The 19,838-nt window shown below is 43.4% G+C and overlaps 1 protein-coding gene across 1 annotated transcript; it reads left to right on the forward strand.

Annotated features, from left to right (window-relative positions):
- The first annotated feature begins 6,310 nt into the window (after positions 1 to 6,310).
- Positions 6,311 to 19,258, forward strand: LOC144328491 (phospholipase A2 inhibitor gamma subunit B-like). Its single transcript, XM_077932170.1, has 5 exons — positions 6,311 to 6,394; positions 6,965 to 7,075; positions 13,512 to 13,658; positions 18,238 to 18,369; positions 18,870 to 19,258. The coding sequence occupies exons 1-5, from the start codon at positions 6,346 to 6,348 to the stop codon at positions 19,025 to 19,027; spliced, it is 597 nt and encodes a 198-aa protein (XP_077788296.1). The 5' UTR covers positions 6,311 to 6,345; the 3' UTR covers positions 19,028 to 19,258.
- Positions 19,259 to 19,838: the final 580 nt, after the last annotated feature.

Consider the following 19,838-nt stretch of genomic DNA (forward strand, 5'->3'; position numbering starts at 1 on the left):
GATTGTTGTGTCATGGGGGCACCTGGTCATACCCCCTCACAAACATGTGCCCAGGGGCATGCCCCCCATGCTCCCACACTATGAAACTGCTAAAATGGGAACACTCAGAAACACACAACTGCAATAAGCTGGAGTTAATTGTCTCTAACTGAACAACCAGCCAACAGGATTCCTTATAAGAGTCAAATAAGCATATCAGCCTTATGTGTGTGGCTAAAACAGGCTGCAGAAAAGCAGAGAAGAGGAAACCTAGAAAGGGAGAAGGCTTGTGTGCCAGGGAGCATAATAAAATGAGGAAGGGGGAAGTTAGGAGTGAAGGTGATAATAGTGCGTGTGTATGTACATTTCCGCAAAGGAGACTGCAGAGTGGGAGAGAGGTGAAGGAGTGGAAGTGGGGGACCTGTGTGCAAGGGAAAGTTGAGATGAGCAAAGAGAAGGAGTGGAAAAGGAGGTAAAGTACAAGAAGACTGTGCCAGGAGGGTTGCAAAACAAACAAACAAACAAACAAACAAACAAACAAACAAACAAACAAACAAACAAGAAGGGAACAGCTGGCATGGAGACCTGGTGAAGACAAAAGCAGGGGCATGAAAGAGTCTGCAGAATAGGAGGGGGTGGCTTCCAAATTGGGTGGAAGGTGAGAAGGGGCATATTAGTTGTAATCTGCGACAGGAGGAAGATACAGGAGGCAACCACACACTGGCTTCCCTTCCAAGTGGGTTGCACAAAAAGAAGGGGAGGGGGCATGGGGTGCGAAAGGGAAAATGGGTGCAAAGCAGGCCTGCAGAATAGAAGAGAGAAGTGGTCTCAAACATGGGTCCTTGAGAGGTTAAACTCGTGGCTAGAAGTAGCTGCATGGGGTGGGACTGGGGAGGTCTACGAATCTGATGTGCAGAGAGAGCAGAGGAAAGCCTGAGTAACATCATGGAAATGTCAAAAAGAAGTCCAAAAATCTACCCACCCTATCTACTTATCAAGAGGTTGATAATGCATAATAATAATAATCTTTATTGTGGTGCAACGACCCATAACATGGATTCAGAATAAAATACAGATTCATACAGGCAACCCCCAGTGAAGGAAGACCAAAGTGTTCTTTGTTTTGATTTTTTTTCCCTGGGGGGTTGTATGTATGTATCTGTATTTTATTCTGAATCCATGTTATGGTCGATGGACAGCAATAAAGATACTGAATAAAGTATTTAACTGCAGCTGACTTTGGGCTACAGTGCACAATTCTTCTGGAAATTTGTTACAGAGTTCATGGCAACCAGGGCAGATTAGTATTATTTGATAGGCCACTGGAGATGCTCTGAGGAGTCAGGGACATAAGAGGATCCCTTCTGGACTACACCAAAAGCTCATTTAGTTCAGGATCCTGTTCTCAGAGAGTTGAAGCAGATGCCCTTGGGATTACCTCAAAACAAGGCATGAGCAGAGCAAACTCCCAGAGGCTTCTTGGCTTTCATACCAGAGGAAATGTAGCCATTCTGTCAAGTAACCTTCTCTCATAACAATAGAACCCGTGGACAAGCAATGAAACGGAAGGAGGGAAAATTCAGGACAGATGGAAACAATAACTGCATCACACAGCATGTATTTAGGCTTTGGAATCTGGTATCAGAAGAAGTAATGGTGTCCAACAACTTGGATGTGTTAAATTGCAGATTACCCTCATCCTCCATGAATTTGTGTATTGATGGCTACTAAACTTGATGGTTATGTTCTATTTCTGACATCTGGGGCAGTTTGGCTCTTAATGTCTGCTTCTGGGAACCAGCTGTGGAGTTGTTCTCAAGTCCTGCTCGCTGGCTATGCCAGGCATCTGGTTGGCCACTGTGAAAATGGTTTTCTTGAACAGATGGCCTGATTTAGCAGGCTGATGCAAGTTCTGGCCAGCTGAAATTTCCTGCATATCTTCTTACAGCAGCCAAACTCCTAATTGGCTTCAAGTGGGGCTCACCCAGTGTACCTGCTGAAGAAGAGTCTTTCCATAATGTACCTGCCAAAAAACTGTGCTTTCATAATTTTCTCTAATTGAATACAATTGCTCATGTGCCTGACTGAGGGAAGCCAAAAGAGACAAGAGTTTGAGAAACTATGGGGCCCTTTTATAATATGTACCTAGGGTTGAGATCCCCTGTCCTGGAAACCAAATGCAGCTCCATATCTCTCTATCTGGGGTCTCAATAAACCATAAGAGAGAAGACTTTGACAGACTATGCACCCCCTTTATAATCGACATGGAGCAGGACTGTTGATACTTCATTTTTTATTTGATTTTATTTATTAAAGTTCCATCCCATCATTCCTCCCAAAGGAACTCAGGCTGAATATTCAACTGGTTTTTCATAGTGCAAGACTCCTGAGGGTGCCTAGCTGTCATTGGATAAGAAGCCAGATCTGTTAAAAATCTGCAGGAAGCAGAATTAGGTGTTAGATGTAGAATCCTTAAAGGATCAGTATTTTGTTTTCAGCCATATTCATTTATTAAAATGTATTGCAATCCCACCATTCCTCCGAAGGAACCAGGACAGGTGACAACAGAAAAAAGACACTAGTAAATATAAAAGAAAAATCTATATTAAGAAACTGTTTTTTAAAAAAAATCTGAAAAGGTTGAGAAACATTAAGAACATTGAAAATTAGCAATAACTGGTTCCAGATAATACAGTAAATTCAAGGCTGCTAGGAGCAGTGCCTTTCAGCCTTTAAATGCCTGGGAGAATAGGAATTTTCAAAATCCTCCAGAAAATGAAGAATGAAGGAGATGGATTTACTTCAGCAGAAAGGCACTCCCTGTCAAGGGTTTAGTGCTCATTTACGTTCTTTGTTGTGAAACAGTTCTTCTTGGGGGGATCTAAAGTTAAATCTGCTTCAGAAAAAGAAGGCATCATTCCCCCCCCCCTTCATTATTTTGGATGATTAGAAACATGGCTTTATTTAACTTATGCTTTGGCAGTTCTGACCTCAGATATCTCCCCATCACTTGCTCTCTGTATAATCTGGTGGCCACTGGCAGACTTTGGGGTCAAATTTCAGTGGCACCCTGTGAGACACCAAAATTTGTTGCCTCCCCCCATCTCTCACCTTGCATTCTATGTTGTTTAGTCATTTAGTCGTGTCCGACTCTTCATGACCCCATGGACCAGAGCATGCCAGGCACTCCTATCTTCCACCGCCTCCCGCAGTTTGGTCAAACTCATGTTAGTTGCTTCGAGAACACTGTCAAACCATCTCATCCACTGTCATCCCCTTCTCCATGTGCCCTCAATCTTTCCCAACATCAGAGTCTTTTCCAGGGAGTCTTCTCTTCTCATGAGGTGGCCAAAGTATTGGAGCCTCAGCTTCAGGACCTGTCCTTCCAGTGAGCACTCAGGGCTGATTTCCTTTAGAATGGATAGGTTTGATTTTCTTGCAGTCCATGATCCTCTAAATCTGCCTCTGTGGTGCTTCATCACTGGCTAAATACCCAAATGCTATACAGCATACAAGGATGCGCAGCGATTCTGCTATTTCTGCTTTTTTTTAGCCTTGAATCACACGAGGATCAGAATAGGTATCCTTTAGCTTTTGTGTACAATTTTGTGAAAGAACTCAGCAAAATTGGATCCATTTGCTCATAATTTGACAGGGGGACAAAAATACAAAATCTCCCCTCCTTCCTGGTCAAATATATATAATTAGGATATTCTGGGATCAAATCAGAAACTTCTGAAAATCTGGGACAGTCCCTGGAAAATAGGGACACTTGGAGGGTCTGAAACATTAGTCATGCCTCTGAACTAATTTTGGAAAGGATCCAGGATAGATGGGCCCTGAGTTTGTGGGGCTGGACTGTGGCCCAAGTTCAGTTCAGTTGTGTACATAGCTGTATTTTCTGGTGTGTATGTTTTAAATCATCCAGGGTGAGTGCCTGGGGGTGGTTGGTGGATGGATGGTAGCTGACAGATTGAGGTTGAATCCTGACAAGACAGAAGTACTGTTCTTGGGGGATGGGGTGTGTGTGGGGGAACTCCCTAGACAAGAATGGAGTAACTGTGCACGCCTGGAAGAAGTGGACTGTTTGGATCCCTTCCAGTCAGGATTCAGGCCTCATCATGGGACTGAAACTGCCTTGGTTGCACTGGTTGATGATCTCCGGCGGGCTAGAGACAAAGGTGAGAGCTGTTTCCTAGTTCTGCTGGATCTCTCAGTGGCTTTTGACACCATTGACCATAACATCCTTCTGGACCATCTAGAGGGGCTGGGAGCTGGGGGCACTGTTATACACTGGTTCCGCTCCTTCCTCCTGGGCCATGTTCAGAAAGTGGTGGTGGGGGGGTGAATGTTCATATCCCTGGGCTCTCACTTCTGGGGTGCCTCAGGGTTCTGTCCTCTCCGCCATGCTTTTCAACATCTACATGCAACTGCTGGGAGAGATCATCAGGGGGTTTGTGCTGGGTGTTCAACAGTATGCGAATGATACCCATTTCTACGTCTCTTTCAAATCAGAACCAGTGAAGGTGGTGAAGGTCCTGTGTGAGTATCTGGAGGTGGTTGGAGGATGGATGGCAGCTAACAGATTGACGTTGAATCCTTACAAGACAGAAATACTGTTTTGGGGGGACAGGAGGCGGGCAGGTATGGAGGACTCCCTGGTCCTAAATGGGGTTACTGTGCCCCTGAAGGACCAGGTGCACAGCCTGGGAGTCATTTTGGACTCACAGCTGTCTATGGAGGTGCAGGTTAACTTTGTGTCCAGGGCAGCTGTCTATCAGCTCCACCTGGTACCCAGGCTAAGACGCTACCTGCCCGTGGACTGTCTCGCCAGAGTGGTGCATCTCCCGCTTGGACTACCGCAACACACTCTACGTGGGGCTACCTTTGAAGGTGACCCAGAAAGTACAACTAATCCAGAATGCGACAGCTAGACTGGTGACTGAGAGCGGCCTCCAAGACCACATAGCACTGGTCTTGAAAGACCTACACTGGCTCCCATTACATTTCTAAGCACAATTCAAAGTGTTGGTTCTGACCTTTAAAGCCCTAAATGGCCTCGGTCCAGTATACCTGAAGGAGCGTCTCGAACCATATCGTTCTGCCCGGACACTGAGGTACAGTGCCGAGGGCCTTCTGGCGGTTCCCTCGCTGCGAGAAGCCAAGCTACAAGGAATCAGACAGAGGGCCTTCTCAGTAGTGGCACCTGCACTGCAGAATGAACTCCCACTGGATGTAAAAGAGAAAAACAACTACAGTGGTACCTCGGGTTAAGTACTTAATTCATTCCAGAGGTTCATACTTAACCTGAAAGTGTTCTTAACCTGAAGCACCACTTTAGCTAATGGGGCCTGCTGTCACTGCTGCGCCGCCGGAGCACGATTTCTGTTCTCATCCTGAAGCAACGTTCTTAACCCGAGATACTATTTCTGGGTTAGTGGAGTCTGTAACCTGAAGCGTATGTAACCTGAAGTGTATGTAACCTGAGGTACCACTGTACCAGACTTTTAGAAGACATCTGAAGGCAGCCCTGTTTAGGGAAGCTTTTAAAGTTTAATAGACAATTGTATTTTAATATTTTGTTGGAAGCCGCCCAGAGAGGCTGGGGAAACCCAGCCAGATGGGCAGGGTATAAATAAATTAATAATAATAATAATAATAATAATAATAATATGTTTAAGATAACTAAATTCCTGGTATGACTCAGCATTCCTCATTAAAAATATAGCCTTGTATTAGTTGAGTCATGATGCGATTAATGAAGGTAGAGAAATTATTTTGCTGTGCATAAACAACCTGAGTGGCTATACTATGTAACTAACACCTTTGAATTCTTTGCTCAGTATTTCCAAGATGATGCGTGTTCTAGCCACTTGAACCTAGAAGGAAATATTCTAATAGCAGTCAATTGTCTCAAAGTGGTATTCATTCAGTGTACTTTCTGAAGAGAGTGGTTCCATAAGAGTGGCTCCCACTGTGGATAAATTGGGGTGGGATAGACTGGAAAGTTATTTGGTGAATTTTCATGGGCTTTCCAATGGTGATTTAAGGATTTAAAAAATATGTTCCTTATCCCTGAGAATGCAAAAGAAGAGGCAGCTGTCAGAATTTCATACAGTTCCCAAAAATGACTTAATGCAATTTCTACTCCATGCTTTGTGTTCCAATATAAAAATTACAAGATGTTTGGGAAAGCGTGCAATCTCTACTGTCATCATTTCCCACCCCTTCACTGGACCAGTTCCGTGTACCTGAAACCCTCAGGCTCCTTTCTTGGCCTATAAATCCTCCAAGTCAGCCTCTTCCTCCATCAGTTGCCTGTTTCTTTGAACTGAGTTCTTCTCAGCTTTTGATCTCTCCAGCACTATGAAGATCTTCCTGAGTACTTGTCTCTTCTTGGCCATCCTTTCTGAAGGTGAGTAGGAAGCTGCAATCTTGAATTGCTTTTTCAAATGCAGGAGGGGATATGCAGTGGGCTAGAGAAGGCAAACTGATATTGGCTCTAGGAAGGATAAAGGAAGCTAAAGATATTGGAATACTGAGAATATGGACTCCAAATTTTGGGAGACAGCTTTGTGGAGTGTGCTTCTGTTTCATGAGGTTGGCTTTCTTCACATACAATATGTGTGCTGCCTGTGAAAGTATGCAATGGGACTGCTAAAATCCCATTGTGCACCTCATTGTGTGTTTAATATATGCTTTAATGTATCCCTGCTTTAATGTATGCATTCATAATAGTAAAATGGATGAAGACTGTGTCTCTCTCCATCTTTGTGTCTGGAGATGTTCCTGTGTGTGAGATAGGGGGAAGATATGTGTCAGTGTGCATACCTACATCAACCCACCACTACATGTGGATCCTGAGACCAATAAGGTTGCTCATGTCCGGCTTGGAAGATTGTATCCAGGTGGGAATGTAGATTCCATTTCTCAATGCCTGAGGAACTGATGTATTTGGTGCTGAATACTTCTTTTGTCTCTGCAGTGACAGCTGAGAGATGTAAAGTAAAGAAACTAAATGACCGTGTTGCACAAGGCACCTGTGAAACTTCCGAAGGTGGCAGTTGCTTTAATCGTGTTGTTGGCAGAACATTTAGTGAGTATAAATCCTTTCTGTCAGATTAAACCTGAGTGTGTGGGTCCATCATTTGGACCCTGACATATCAGGGGGGAGGGGGACAGAATGCGGATCTCACCCAATGTTGAGAAATTCTTTCCCCCCAACAGTTAATTAAATATTAGTAGAATTAAAACTATATAAAATATGTGTAAAATGTATCAATGATTACAATAAAAGTGGTATCAACCTTTTCAATAAAAACAGTAATTCCTCAAAAGACTGTTGGGACAAGGAGGTCTTCACCTGCCAGGACAAGAAGGGAGGCTATCTAGCTTCTCCTGGGAAGGATTTCCAGTGTTGGGAAGCAGGCAGTGAGATGGCTCTTTTCCATGTCAATAACTAATAAAGTGTGCAGCCTCCCCCACACCTTTCCATAGGGCAGCCTCTTAGCCTTGGAGAACCACTGGCAACCTTCTTCTGAGCTTTACCAGCTGATTACTGTTAATACATTGTGCATGAATATTCAGGCCTCATCTTTCTCCGGCCTTTGCCTCACAGCTCCATCACCAACTGGTTTTCCCAATGGCCAAATCCTAAGTAACAATACCTCACTGGCAGGTCACTCTCCACTCATTAGTACCCAACATAATCAGAGTCTACTCTTTGTGGGTTCAAACACAAGTGATGCAGTGGTCAAGTGTGTAGCCAGTGATGAATACAAGAAGACATGTGTTCAACCAATGATCAACCAGTCCTCCTGTTGGTTGAAAGACAGTTGGGAATGACCAACGTTAGCGTTCACCTATGGCAACATCTAGCAAACTCCAAGAAGCTACTGATAATGGTTGCTCTTTTTCTGAGCCCCTGAGCTGGGTGTAGGGACAAAGATTGCAGTCTTTCCAGATGGCATGATGTTTTGGGGGAAAGGGGCTTCCAATCCCATTGTTGGGAAAATTGAAAGGGTTCATAGACTGGAGGTATGTCTCTCAGAAAACCATAGGTCCTAGGCTCAAAAGAATATGGAATAATCCAAATGATACAGTTCCATGAAATTAATATTTTCTCTATCGTTCCCCCATTTATTTATTTTTTGAAAGGAATGATTCCATATTCATTTTAAGGCAGAATATTTTATACTCACACAGGTGGAAGTACCTACTTTACATAACAAATGCCAATCAATATGGGGGAAATACTCAGACTCACTCCCCACATATCCAGTAGTGACATCTCAATATTTTCCAGCTTGCAGCAACCATATGATGGTTGGACAACATGGAATGACTATGCTGCTTATGCCACCCTGAAAAGTATGTTTGATTTATGGGTGGTGTTTGCAGTGATTTTATTAAACTCACAATTTAAGATTTATTTTTTTTAACCTAGGGACATAACTTGAACATTGCTCACAACTTACCCTTCCTTGACTAGTGTAATTAGCAAAATGAAGCAATTACTTTGTGTTAGGTGGTTTGTATTGCTTTTCTTTCTTGCTTCAATGGCAAAGTGTATCATCATTTTTAACTTTTATTTAATCTATTGGCATTCTCATGTCTGTAGGGTAAACAGTTAAACCCACAACTCAAGAAAATTAAGCTGCAAATACTATTATCTAACTGAAGCATAATGCATAACAATATTCAATATTTAACATTTTCTTCCTTTTCATGTTCTTTTCATGTTCTTCATTTCCCCCCATATTTTGGCACACAGAATGGTACAATATCACAGGAGAAAAACAATTCTGCACTCCTGGAAAGGAGGGATGGAATGGAGATTCTCAGATCAATCAGAAAGAATTTACCTGATCCTAGCCCCATCAAATGAACACTGTACAATGCCCCATCACTCGTTCTGAAAGCAAGCAGCTGCTGCCAAATAGGCCTGCAGTATATAGAAACAACCTAAGCCTCAAACCCTTTTGGTTGCACCCTGGCAGCAGCTGAAGCCACACACACACACACACACACACACACACACACACACACACACACACAATTTAATATTTTATTTGGGATGAACCCAGGGGCATAACTTGCACACTGCACACAATTAACCCTTCCTTGACTAATATAATTAGCAAAACCAAGAAATTACCTTGTGTTATGTGGCATCTATTGACAAACCCAGCATAACACACAACAATATTCAATATTTATCATTTTCTCCCTTTTCCCACTCTTGTGGCCTATGAGACACCTGAGCATGCTTATGAACCAAGAGCAGGAATAACATTTAGGTTTACATAAACATCACTAGGACTAAATTAACAACAGCATTTTCTTTATTTTTTCACTTTGGGGGAGAAAACTGCAATCACTAAGGAATAGAAATCATTTTAGTTATAAAGTATAAAAAAAATCATGAAACAGCCAGGAACAGAGCCAAGAGGAGCTGCATGTTTGGCTCTCCTATTTCCTAAAAGCAAAATATTTTCATTTTAAGATATAGAAAAAGGGAATAAATGAGGAACCAAAGTATGCATAGAAAAATCCACAGAAATAAGAAAATTAATCTCCCCCCACATTTTGGCACACAGAATGGTACAGTATCACAGGAGATAAACAATTCTCCAGGCTTGGTGTAGGCATGAATAGAAGTGATGACCTCAGGAATTTGGGCACCTTTTAATATCTGAAAGGAAATAAACTTGAAGAATTTCATAGTCAGATACCACAACATAGCCAGACATGAATTTATCACGGTCATTTGTTTTACAAAAGTCATCAATATACAGAATCAAGTTGAAGAAAGGAACATCATTAAGATATGGATGAGGTGTGACACTGAATCGGAACCTTGTTTGCTACTTTTACAGGAGCTATTAATCTATAAACCAAATCAGGTTCAGGGTAAAAACAAGAAAAGGAAAAAGAACTAAATTTCATGGGGGGGGGGTAGTTGCAAGAATAGGCTGATCCAGCAAACAGTGGTTACAGTAGTAAAAGCTAACAAAAAATTAAATTTATTTTTATTAGTTTTCAGAATTTTAACAAATCAATCCAGATCATTTAGATTTAATACAATTTTTTTTTACAAAAAAGGCTTCCCGCTCCTTTCACAAACATATGTCCATTGCTTCCTGATATTGCCACATTCATTCTTCTTTTTTAATCACCTCCTTCTATTAGTCATAATCCATTTTCCTAGCTAGCATTCTTGGTTTTTTTACACACAGCACCATTGTTATTTTCCAAACATATAAAATAACCATCTCACATGTGCAGCCTTTTCAGAAGTCTGTTCACAGACTTAGTGTGGAGAGAGATTAATTGCCAACTTTCTCAGTCCATTCCATTCCTTTGAAAACGTCCCTTCCGTTTTTCAAGGACGTTCCGTGTTATAAATAACTCCCGAAAAGATGCCTTCTCTGCCATTAAAATCCTGGGGATTGTTTTCCACAGCTCACAGTTAAAAATCAAAATCATATTTATAAACTCCTGGGAAGTCTAATTACCGTACTTTTCTCTCTATAACACGCATATTTTTTCTCTTAAAAAGTAAGGGGAAATGTCTGTGCGTGTTATTGAGCGAATGTGTGGTCCCTTGAGCCAACTGGCCCGAGTGCAGGGGCAAAAATCAGGCAAAAATCTGATCGCGCACGCGTCAGGGAGGAGGGATGCCTGAAGAGGAAGCTGTTGCTTTCCTGCATTCTGCCTGAGGGTCTTACTGCCCACCCTCTTCTGTTTTGGTTGCTGTTCGCTCAAACGGAACAAAGAGCAGGGAAGTCCCCTCCCCTCCAGGCAAGCAGAGGGGAATGGAAAGGATCGTGTCCTTCCTTCTAATTCCTCTCCGTGCTCCGGTGCTGCTGTGTCCAGGGAAGCATTTTAGGGACTCGCAGGCAGCCGGAAAACATGCAGGTGGGGGAGAGAGAGAGAGAGAGGGATTGGTTGGGTGGGTGGGGGGAAACTTTTGCCTTCCTTTCCTCCCTCCTGTTAAACCCCTCTCCTGCATTCTTAGCCAGCTACTTCTCTGCACACCCCTCTCATGCTCCTTGTCCCTTCTATGTTTTTCCTTCCCTCCCCACTTAAAACGTGGTTACAAAGCACGGATCCACATGGATCCTCAGGATCTTTGCATTGGGTCACCCCAAATTCACCATCAGATCACATTACATGTCCATGGCTACAGCCTGCACCAAAAAGATCACACACCCACTGTTGACTGGGGCTGCAATGGTGCAAAAACTGGGTTACAAAGCATGGATCCACATGGATCCTCAGGATCTTTGCATTGGGTCACCCCAAATTCACCATCAGATCACATAGCATGTCCATGGCTACAGCCTGCACCAAAAAAATCACACACCCACTGTTGCCTGGGGCTGCAATGGTGCAAAAACATGGTTACAAAGCATGGATCCACATGGATCCTCAGGATCTTTGCATTGGGTAACCCCAAATTCACCATCAGATCACATGTCTGTGGCCACAACATGAGGCACAAAAATGATACACCCACTGTTTCATTCAGAATCCCCCCCCCTTGTTTTCCTCCTCTAAAAACGATGTGCGTGTTATAGAGCGAAAAATACAGTAGCAGTCCTTAGGAAACCACTCTCTCATCCACTCTTTCTTCATACAGTTCAAAGAAACTGTATATAAAATCCATTCCTCTTCAGTCGAGAGGGGAAGATTTTTTTTTTTTTTTTTGTAAAACCCTTAATTGGGCATAAATCATTGGTCCTCTCTCTTCCTCCAGATAACAGATAACCTCTAAATGTCTGCACATTATTCTTTCGTGTTGCAGGAAAGGTCAACGGGGGGGGGGGGGAGCCATTTAGAAACCTTCAGAGTAAACATTGCTTTGCCTCCCCTCCCATTCTGGCTATTGTAAGTCTTTTTGCGCTTGTTGAAAATCATTAAGATGACTTCAGGGCTCAAGTCCAGTCCTTTTGGCAGCTGATTAGTTGCAGCCCTTTACCATATGCCATTACAGGAGTGCCCCATAATTAATATTCTGAATTCTTGAGGAACTGATCACAGATCATGCCAGAAATGGAGGTTTGTCCATGGCAGGGACACATTTCCCAGGCTGCACCCGCACTGCCTTTCAAGCTGGGAGATATCAGTTTAAGTGACACCGTGAGATACCGTGCACTCCCCAGACCCCTGGGAAGCATTGCCAGGAATTTTACCTCATAAATCCTGGCTTTCCCCTCTCCAGGCAGCTACCTCTGCCCTGGAGGGCAGAAGAGCTCAACCACCATGACCATGATATCAGGCCAGAAACCAAAACCTAATTAGTTTTAATTAGTTTTGCCTTTTGTTATTTTTAAATCATTTTTATTGAAAGTTTTCAGCATAAAATACAATAAAAGCCAAGCTAATCTAAAGAAAAAGGATACATAAAAGCAAGAATAAGAAAGGAATAAAATAAAAAAGTGAAGGAACAAGAAATGAAGAAGAAATACAAAGCTCTCTATCACAGTTATCAGATGCTTGACATTTCAAACGAGTTTCTTAGAATGGAGGTTTTCCTCCCAGAAACCTAAAAGGAAAGGATGTAGGCTCCAAGTGAAAAGATAGGCCTGTAATGAAATGCAAATCTGCATAAGCACAGCCTCAAAAATAAGGAGGAGACTGTAAAGAACCACATCCAAATCAATGTTGGGTTTTTTTATACACTTCTAGATTACACGTGATTTCATTTCACCAATCAAAGGATCAAAGGAATCTTAATAGTTGAAACCAATTCTCTTTCTGTTCATACAATGGCCACAATAGATTCTAACAATTTGTCCTTTTCACTGTTATGGAAAGCACATTTGCTACATATCATACCGAAAAGTAGCTAGTTCTGTACTCTAAAAGACAGGCTGATTGGCTCCCTTGTTCTTTTGAGTTTCTCCTTGCACAGGAATGTCTGCAAGAAACCAATCAGACAACCAAACCAAACCCATCCACAGTCATGCTGGGCTGCAAACTGCACTCCTGGAAAGGAGGGATGGAATGGAGATTCTCAAACCAATCAGAAAGAATTTACCCGATCCAGGCCACCCCACCTCTTGTCAAATAGGCCTGTAATATATAGAAGCAGCACAAAACTCCAGACCCTTTTGGTTACAATCTGACAGCAGCTGAACCTACAAAAATATTTTTCATGAAAAAGGAAAACTTATTCAGACATTTCCCCATAGAAAGATGCATGGAAAAAGATTTATTCCCTTGAGATATGCAGTCAGAAGTTAGATCAAGAGAAGGAGAAAATTAGAGGAAAGAGAAAACTGTATTCTCCATTCTCCACTCTCTAAGAACTATCCTGGAATATTCACATGGTTTGGCAGAGTAATTTATACTGATTCAGGAAGAAACTAACGATTAGCTTGCTTAATTCAGTACTTGCCAGATTCTTTTTCTTTATTCACCCATTTGCACAACGTATGTTTATAAGGGAGCATCACAAAAAAATCATTCAGGAGAGTAATGATTTGAATTTTAGGTGATCTAGGTATTCCAATTATCTCTCACAGATGGCTCTACAAAGTTTGAAATTGAAATGGGATGTACTACAGATTGCACCTCAAGGAACTACATTTTCACTTCAGGAAAAGATTATTTCTTGCGGCAGGTGAGGTTCTGCTGTCGTGCTACAGACTGCTACAAGAAATTGTATGAAAGTAAGTATATGCGTGTTGTTAACGGAAAAATCCGAGGGCTCCCTTGGACAAAACAAAGACACCAACCAGGATAACTTGGAGCAAAACAGCAGCCTGTAGGCTTGGCCTTTATTGAACTGATGCATCAGGGTGTTCCCCTCACTTGCAAGAGAGAGGAAAGACCCCGAACAATGGGCTGCAAGACCTTATAAAAACTTTTGAAATTCCCCTCCTCTAGGTCAAGCCCACCCCCAGAAACATCATGCATACATTACAGAAAGGAGGGGTTGAGGGAGGAGTTGGTGGTAACCTGAGTGTCCTGTCACCTGGCTGGTTCCTCCTTTCCCCCTCCCCATGAGTACTTTCCAGGTGACAAAGGGGAGTTTGCAGTTTCCTGCCCCCTGAGGGAAGATCTGATCATTGTCCTTTGTTTCAGTCTGTGCTGAATCCACTGTTCTTTGTGATTTTGATTGTCTTCTGTCTGGGATTATCAGGGTTGACATAGCAACTGGGCAGGGCTCCTGTGGATGTGCTGGGATGGTGAAGGGATTATGGCTGACCAGAAACCAAGCCACCCCCCTCTGATAGTCCTTGTCACATGGAGTAAAAAATGGAACAGTGCAAATCCGATGTATGGTTGATTTTCTATGAATTTATAACAGAAATGTGGCGTATGTAGTGTGTGAGTGTGAGTGTGTGTGAAGTTTGTGCAAACAGAATGATTGGGGTGGGGGGGTTCCTGCTACAGTGTTTGTATATATCCTCAAGCATAAATAGCCTTGAGGCTTTAAGGGTTTTCCTTGGTTGCCCTTAGACAAACGATATCAAACAGATGGCATGGAGATCTTTGATGAAGCCCAAGATAGATCACAGCTTCCCTGTAGCTGGTTAGAGGACACCAAAGGTGGTTCCCATGATAACTCATAGTAAGGAAAAATGTAAAGGTAAAGGATCCCTAGACAGTTAAGTCCAGTTGAAATTAACTATGTAATGCAGCACTCACCTCACTTTTCAGGCCGAGGGAGCTGACATTTGTCTGCAACAGCTTTCCAGATCATGTGGCCAGCATGACTAAACTGCTTCTGGTGCAATGAGACACTTTGATGGAAGCCTGTAAAGGTGGTGTTTCCCCTTAGCAGTAACACTCCAGCACAGTCAGCTTCGTATTTACAGTCTTTATTACATATATACAAGAAACAGCTACAGTTCAGAATTACACTTCCAAACCCGTTGAGTCAGATTTGCGGAGTGGCTTCCTATGATTCCCATGCCAACAAAGTAGGTGTGGGAATTGCGTGAGACATCTTTGATCCTTATGTTTCATTTCTCTCCTTGTCTGTGCTGATTTGAAAGCCCCCTCCCTTCCTGAGTCTGAGCTTCCTTCCAAAGCCTCTGGGTGGTTGCAGGGCTCTTCAGCATCCCTGAGCCCCTGCTCTCCCTGGCTACTCTCCACCCCCTCTTCCACTTCCTCTGTCTCTGGGTGGTTGCGGGGCTCTTCAGCATCCCCAAGCCCCTGTTCTGCCTCTTCTGTCCTTTGCTCCTCCAAATCCTTCTTGACATAACCCTCCATCTCTAAGCCCTCCCCAATCCCCTTCCTCCTCGCTGTCTGCGGGGTGTGTGTGCGTTCAAATCTTCCGGTAGCTCTATCTCTTTGTCACTGTCCAAACTACTCTCTGGCTCTGCCCAATTCCTAGGTTTGGGCTTGTGGGGGTGTCTCCTGTGAAACTCTCTCTGCAACCGTGGCACATGGACATGCTCCAACGGTTCCCAGGAGTTCTCAGCTGATGAAGCTCTCAAGCTACAAGGTGTTGTAGTTTCCTCCTGAGCCATCTGGAATCTAAGATTTCCTGAACTTCGTAATCCTTCTCTCCTTCTACCAGTGTAGGAGGGGGAGTATGTTCCATCCTCTCCCCCTGGTACCTGTGTGCTGGAATAAGAGGAGACAGCAAAGCCCTGTGGAATACTGGGTGTATCTTCATTGTCTCTGGCAACCGGAGCCTAAAGGACACCGGATTAATCTCCTGCACCACCTCAAACAGCCCCAGCTTTCTTGGCTCTAGCTTCTTGCACCTCCCTTTGAACAGCAACCCCTTTGAGGACAATTACACCTTGTCTCCTACCTGGATTTTCTCTCCCTCCTGCTTATGTGCGTCTGAGGTCCTTTTGTAAGCTGCCTTCGATGTTTCCAGGTTTTCTTTCACTATCTTATGCAAGTACTCCATTTCCTCCACAAACTCCTCAGCTGCTGGTACTAACAGCACCTCTTCCCTACCCGGAAATGCCCTGGTATGCACATCGTAGTTCACCACAAAAGGTGCCATGTCCATGGATGTGTGCACTGCATTGTTATCCGCTAACTCGGCCAGGTTCAACTTCTCTACCCAATCGTCTTGCTGGTAGCATGTATAGCACCTCAAGTATTGGGACACTGTGACGGAATCCAGAGTACATGGAAGCACTGTTTACCTAGTAGTAACTCCACCTCTGGAACACCAGCTACAGTGTGACATCCTGGCTTTTTGAATATGGTGTTGCAAGATCCCTCAACCATGACCTTGGGGAGCAGGAGGCTGAAAACTTTCAGTAATGCTCCCCAGATCAAAGAAAGTAAAGTGAAAAGGACAAGAAAGCAAAAGCCAATTAAGAATGCAAAGGTCTTAAATAACAGGCTTAACTTCCATAGACTGTTTGCATTGCTAGGGAATGAAGGGAAGTCTCCCAAACTAACCTAAGCAAATAAGAGGGAGAAAAAGACAAAGAATAGCTTGAAGTCCATGCCTAAACCAGCAACTAATGCAGGCTGAGAAAAGAGCATGGGTGACTGTCCTATTCTCCCTCTCCTGCATGAAGATGCCAATGCACAGGAAGCCATCCAGGATCTTTTGTTATTTAAGTGTCCCTGATCCCCCATGGCTAAAGCTCCCCCTCCTATGTGTAATAATACAGTGGTGCCTCGCAAGACGAAATTAATTCGTTCCGCAAGTTTTTTCTTCTTGCGAGTTTTTCATCTTGCGAAGCACTGTTTCCCATAGGAATGCATTGAAAATCAATTAATGCGTTCCTATGGAGACCGCTTGCCAGGCTGGCGGTGTGGAGAAGGGCTTTTCTCCCCACCGCAAGCCTTCAGGACAGGTACGGGAACAGAGGGGAAGGCGCGCAGCGCTTCTCCTCTGTTCCCGGGGGCTTGCGGTGGGAGGAGGGTTTTTCCTCCCCACCGCCAACATTCAGAACAGCATTCTGAATGTTGGCGGTGGGAAGGAAAACCCTCCTCCCGCCGCCAGCCTTCGGAGCAGCCTTCCAAAGGCGGGCGGCGGGAGGAGGTCTCTCCGCCCCGCCGCCAGCCTTCGGAGCAGCCTTCCAAAGGCGGGCGGCGGGAGGAGGTCTCTCCGCCCCACTGCCAGCCCTCGGAGCAGCCTTCCGAAGGCTGGCGACGGGAGGAGGTCTCTCCGTCCCGCCGCCAGCCTTCGGAGCAGCCTTCCGAAGGCGGGCGGCGGGAGGAGGTCTCTCCGCCCTGCCGCCAGCCTTCGGAGCAGCCTTCCCCACTGTCCCGGAGATTTCCCCATGGGCTTTCGTCTTGCGAAGGAAGCCTATAGGGAAATTCGTTTTGCGAAGCGCCTCCAAAACGGAAAACCCTTTCGTCTAGCGGGTTTTCCGTCTTGCGAGGCATTCGTCTTGTGGGGCACCACTGTACTACAGAAAGAAGCAGCTATACAGTGAACAATCTTTTTTCTTAGTCCCGATGAAACATCAAGTGTTCCTGTGCAATTATCCTAGACCCAAAGGGATGATATCACAGGTGGAGTGCAAATTGCATCTTTTACAGATTTTGAGACTAGTGAACATAAATCTATTTCACAGTATTAAGCAATATATAAGAATACATAATGCATGATGAATCACCGTGCCTATTAAGCAATGGACAAAACATAGAAGTGGCAAATTAATCACATAGACAACCCAGCAATAAATTCCACAACTCACTCCCTAAAAATACTGCTACTTGCCTACTCCTCTCAGGTTGAACTATGAAACACAATACATATTTAACAACAGACTGGGTGGAGTCTCTCTGGACTGTATTTGCACAGTGGCAACTAAAATTGCTCCCTTTTGATAACCCAGCTGCCAGCACCTCTGTCTCATCATTAGAGATAATATCTAGATCTGTATTGTGAGCATAATTAATTCCTGAAACAGAATACAATGGAGATGTTGCAGCCCTCTCACAGAACTAGGGAACTGAGGCTTAGGATTCGGAGAAATATATGGGCTGGATAAAAAGCATTAACTATGGAATTGTTCATATATTATTCTAAATGATATCATGGTGGTAAAGATGATTTAGAGACATAAGAAATTAAAGAATAAAGTATTGATGTGTTGGTATATACGATAGAAGGTATTGTGCAGCAGAGGGAAAGAAGTAACAACACCATGGAAAATGGGGTGGGGAGTCTGAAAAATTGATTATGCATTGATGCACAGATATCAATTTTTTGAAAAGGTAATAAGAAATTATTACACTGCAACAAAAGGAAGGTAGGGAGGGTGGAGAAATGGGCCGAAACCGTGTGTTGATTTTAGTGCTTGTTCTCCACAGTGGAACAACCTGAGTTAAATGGGCAGGAGTGTCCGACCTGTTTTCCTTCTTTCTCAAAAGCCTGTAAGGGCTCAAAGACCATCAAGTGTTATGATGATCAGACCCAGTGCATAGAGTTTGTTGTTGATCATGGTAAGTAGCACAGCCAGCCAATGAGGTGGAGACAGGGTGGTGGGCTGCTCTCTTCCTCTATTGGTGGCTTTCTGCCAGAAAATGCACTATGTGTTGGTAGGGTGAAATTCTCTTTTTCTGAAAATATAACTGCGTTAAATTATCTTTGTTCTGCATATATAGAGATGAGACACCATATTTCTGGGGTAGGGGTATGAGAAAGAAAGCAAAATAATCTGTTTGTTTAATCATGTGTAAAACTGCCTTTTAAAAGAAAGTTTTCACTAACCTTTTAGAAGAAGTAAAGGCAGCCATGGACCACCGATCTGGAAAGCAATATTGATGAAGATGGGCCCCTGTAACATAATAAAAAAATGGATATTTCTTTTTCTAAATTTTAAACATCTGTGTCAAATTGATCTCATGTATGATTCTGAGATGCTCCTATTCTCTCTTCTGCACACAAACTCACCTGTTACTACCCAGGAACTCATGTGAAAATGTCTCTTTTTCTTTACTAGATGACAGTGCAATTCCTGACAAGCATTTCTACGGCTGTGCATCACCAACCTTTTGTGCAATGGCCAAGAATTCAACGCATTTTGATGTCTTTTCAGGCACTATAACCAAAGCACGATGCTGTGATACTTCTGCCTCTCCTAGAGCAGCTGAACTTTGAAGGGTAGTTAGGAGAGAACAATGTCTTCTTCCGTTTGGATCCCACTGTGTCTTGCAGCAGTGGAGGTGGAAGTTGCTTGCCTGGTGGTGGGAGTGGAAGAGCTACTGCAATTCACAGGACTCCTGAATCCTCTATTTGGCTTTTAATGCAGGGTGAATGGAATGCAGGGAATAGATAAGCTAAAGTAGGAATGTGCGGCTTGGGGGCTCTGTCTCATGATAATATATGGTATATGGGTTAAATTTATCTTTGTTCAAAATCAAAATAAATTGGTGTGGCAAACAAAACTGTGTTCTGTGTCTCTATTCATCAAATTAAGAATATTTGTTAGCTGCAGTGGCAAAGGGCAGTGCTTTGAAAATGAACAAATGGACAACGATTTTATTGATTTATGATATATTTATATCACTATATTTCAAAGAAATCTGAGTGGCTTACAATATCATAAGGGCATCACAAAAGTTCAAACAAATACAATAAAAAGCTCCCCACCCAACTTAGCAAGAGGAAAGATTGAAGAAAGCTCTAAAATGCAGTCCACTGTTTGCAGTTGTAGCTGCTTTTTTTGGAGATTTGCCACACAGCACTAGGCACCCAGTGCAGAATACGACTGTTTGGCAGAACTCTGAAGAGCCAGTGAAAGATTCAGGAGTTAGGAGCATAAGAGGATTTTTGTCTGGATTGCATCAAAGGCCCCTCTAGTTTAGCATTCAGCTCCCAGAGACCAAACCCCAGAAAACAAGGCATGAGCCCAATAGCCCTCTCTCACATGGGATCTCCACTAACTAGTTTAAAGAGCAGTAGAGGCTGG

This window comes from Podarcis muralis, chromosome 7 (genome assembly GCF_964188315.1).
Source record: "Podarcis muralis chromosome 7, rPodMur119.hap1.1, whole genome shotgun sequence".
Classification (NCBI taxonomy): Eukaryota; Metazoa; Chordata; class Lepidosauria; order Squamata; family Lacertidae; genus Podarcis; species Podarcis muralis.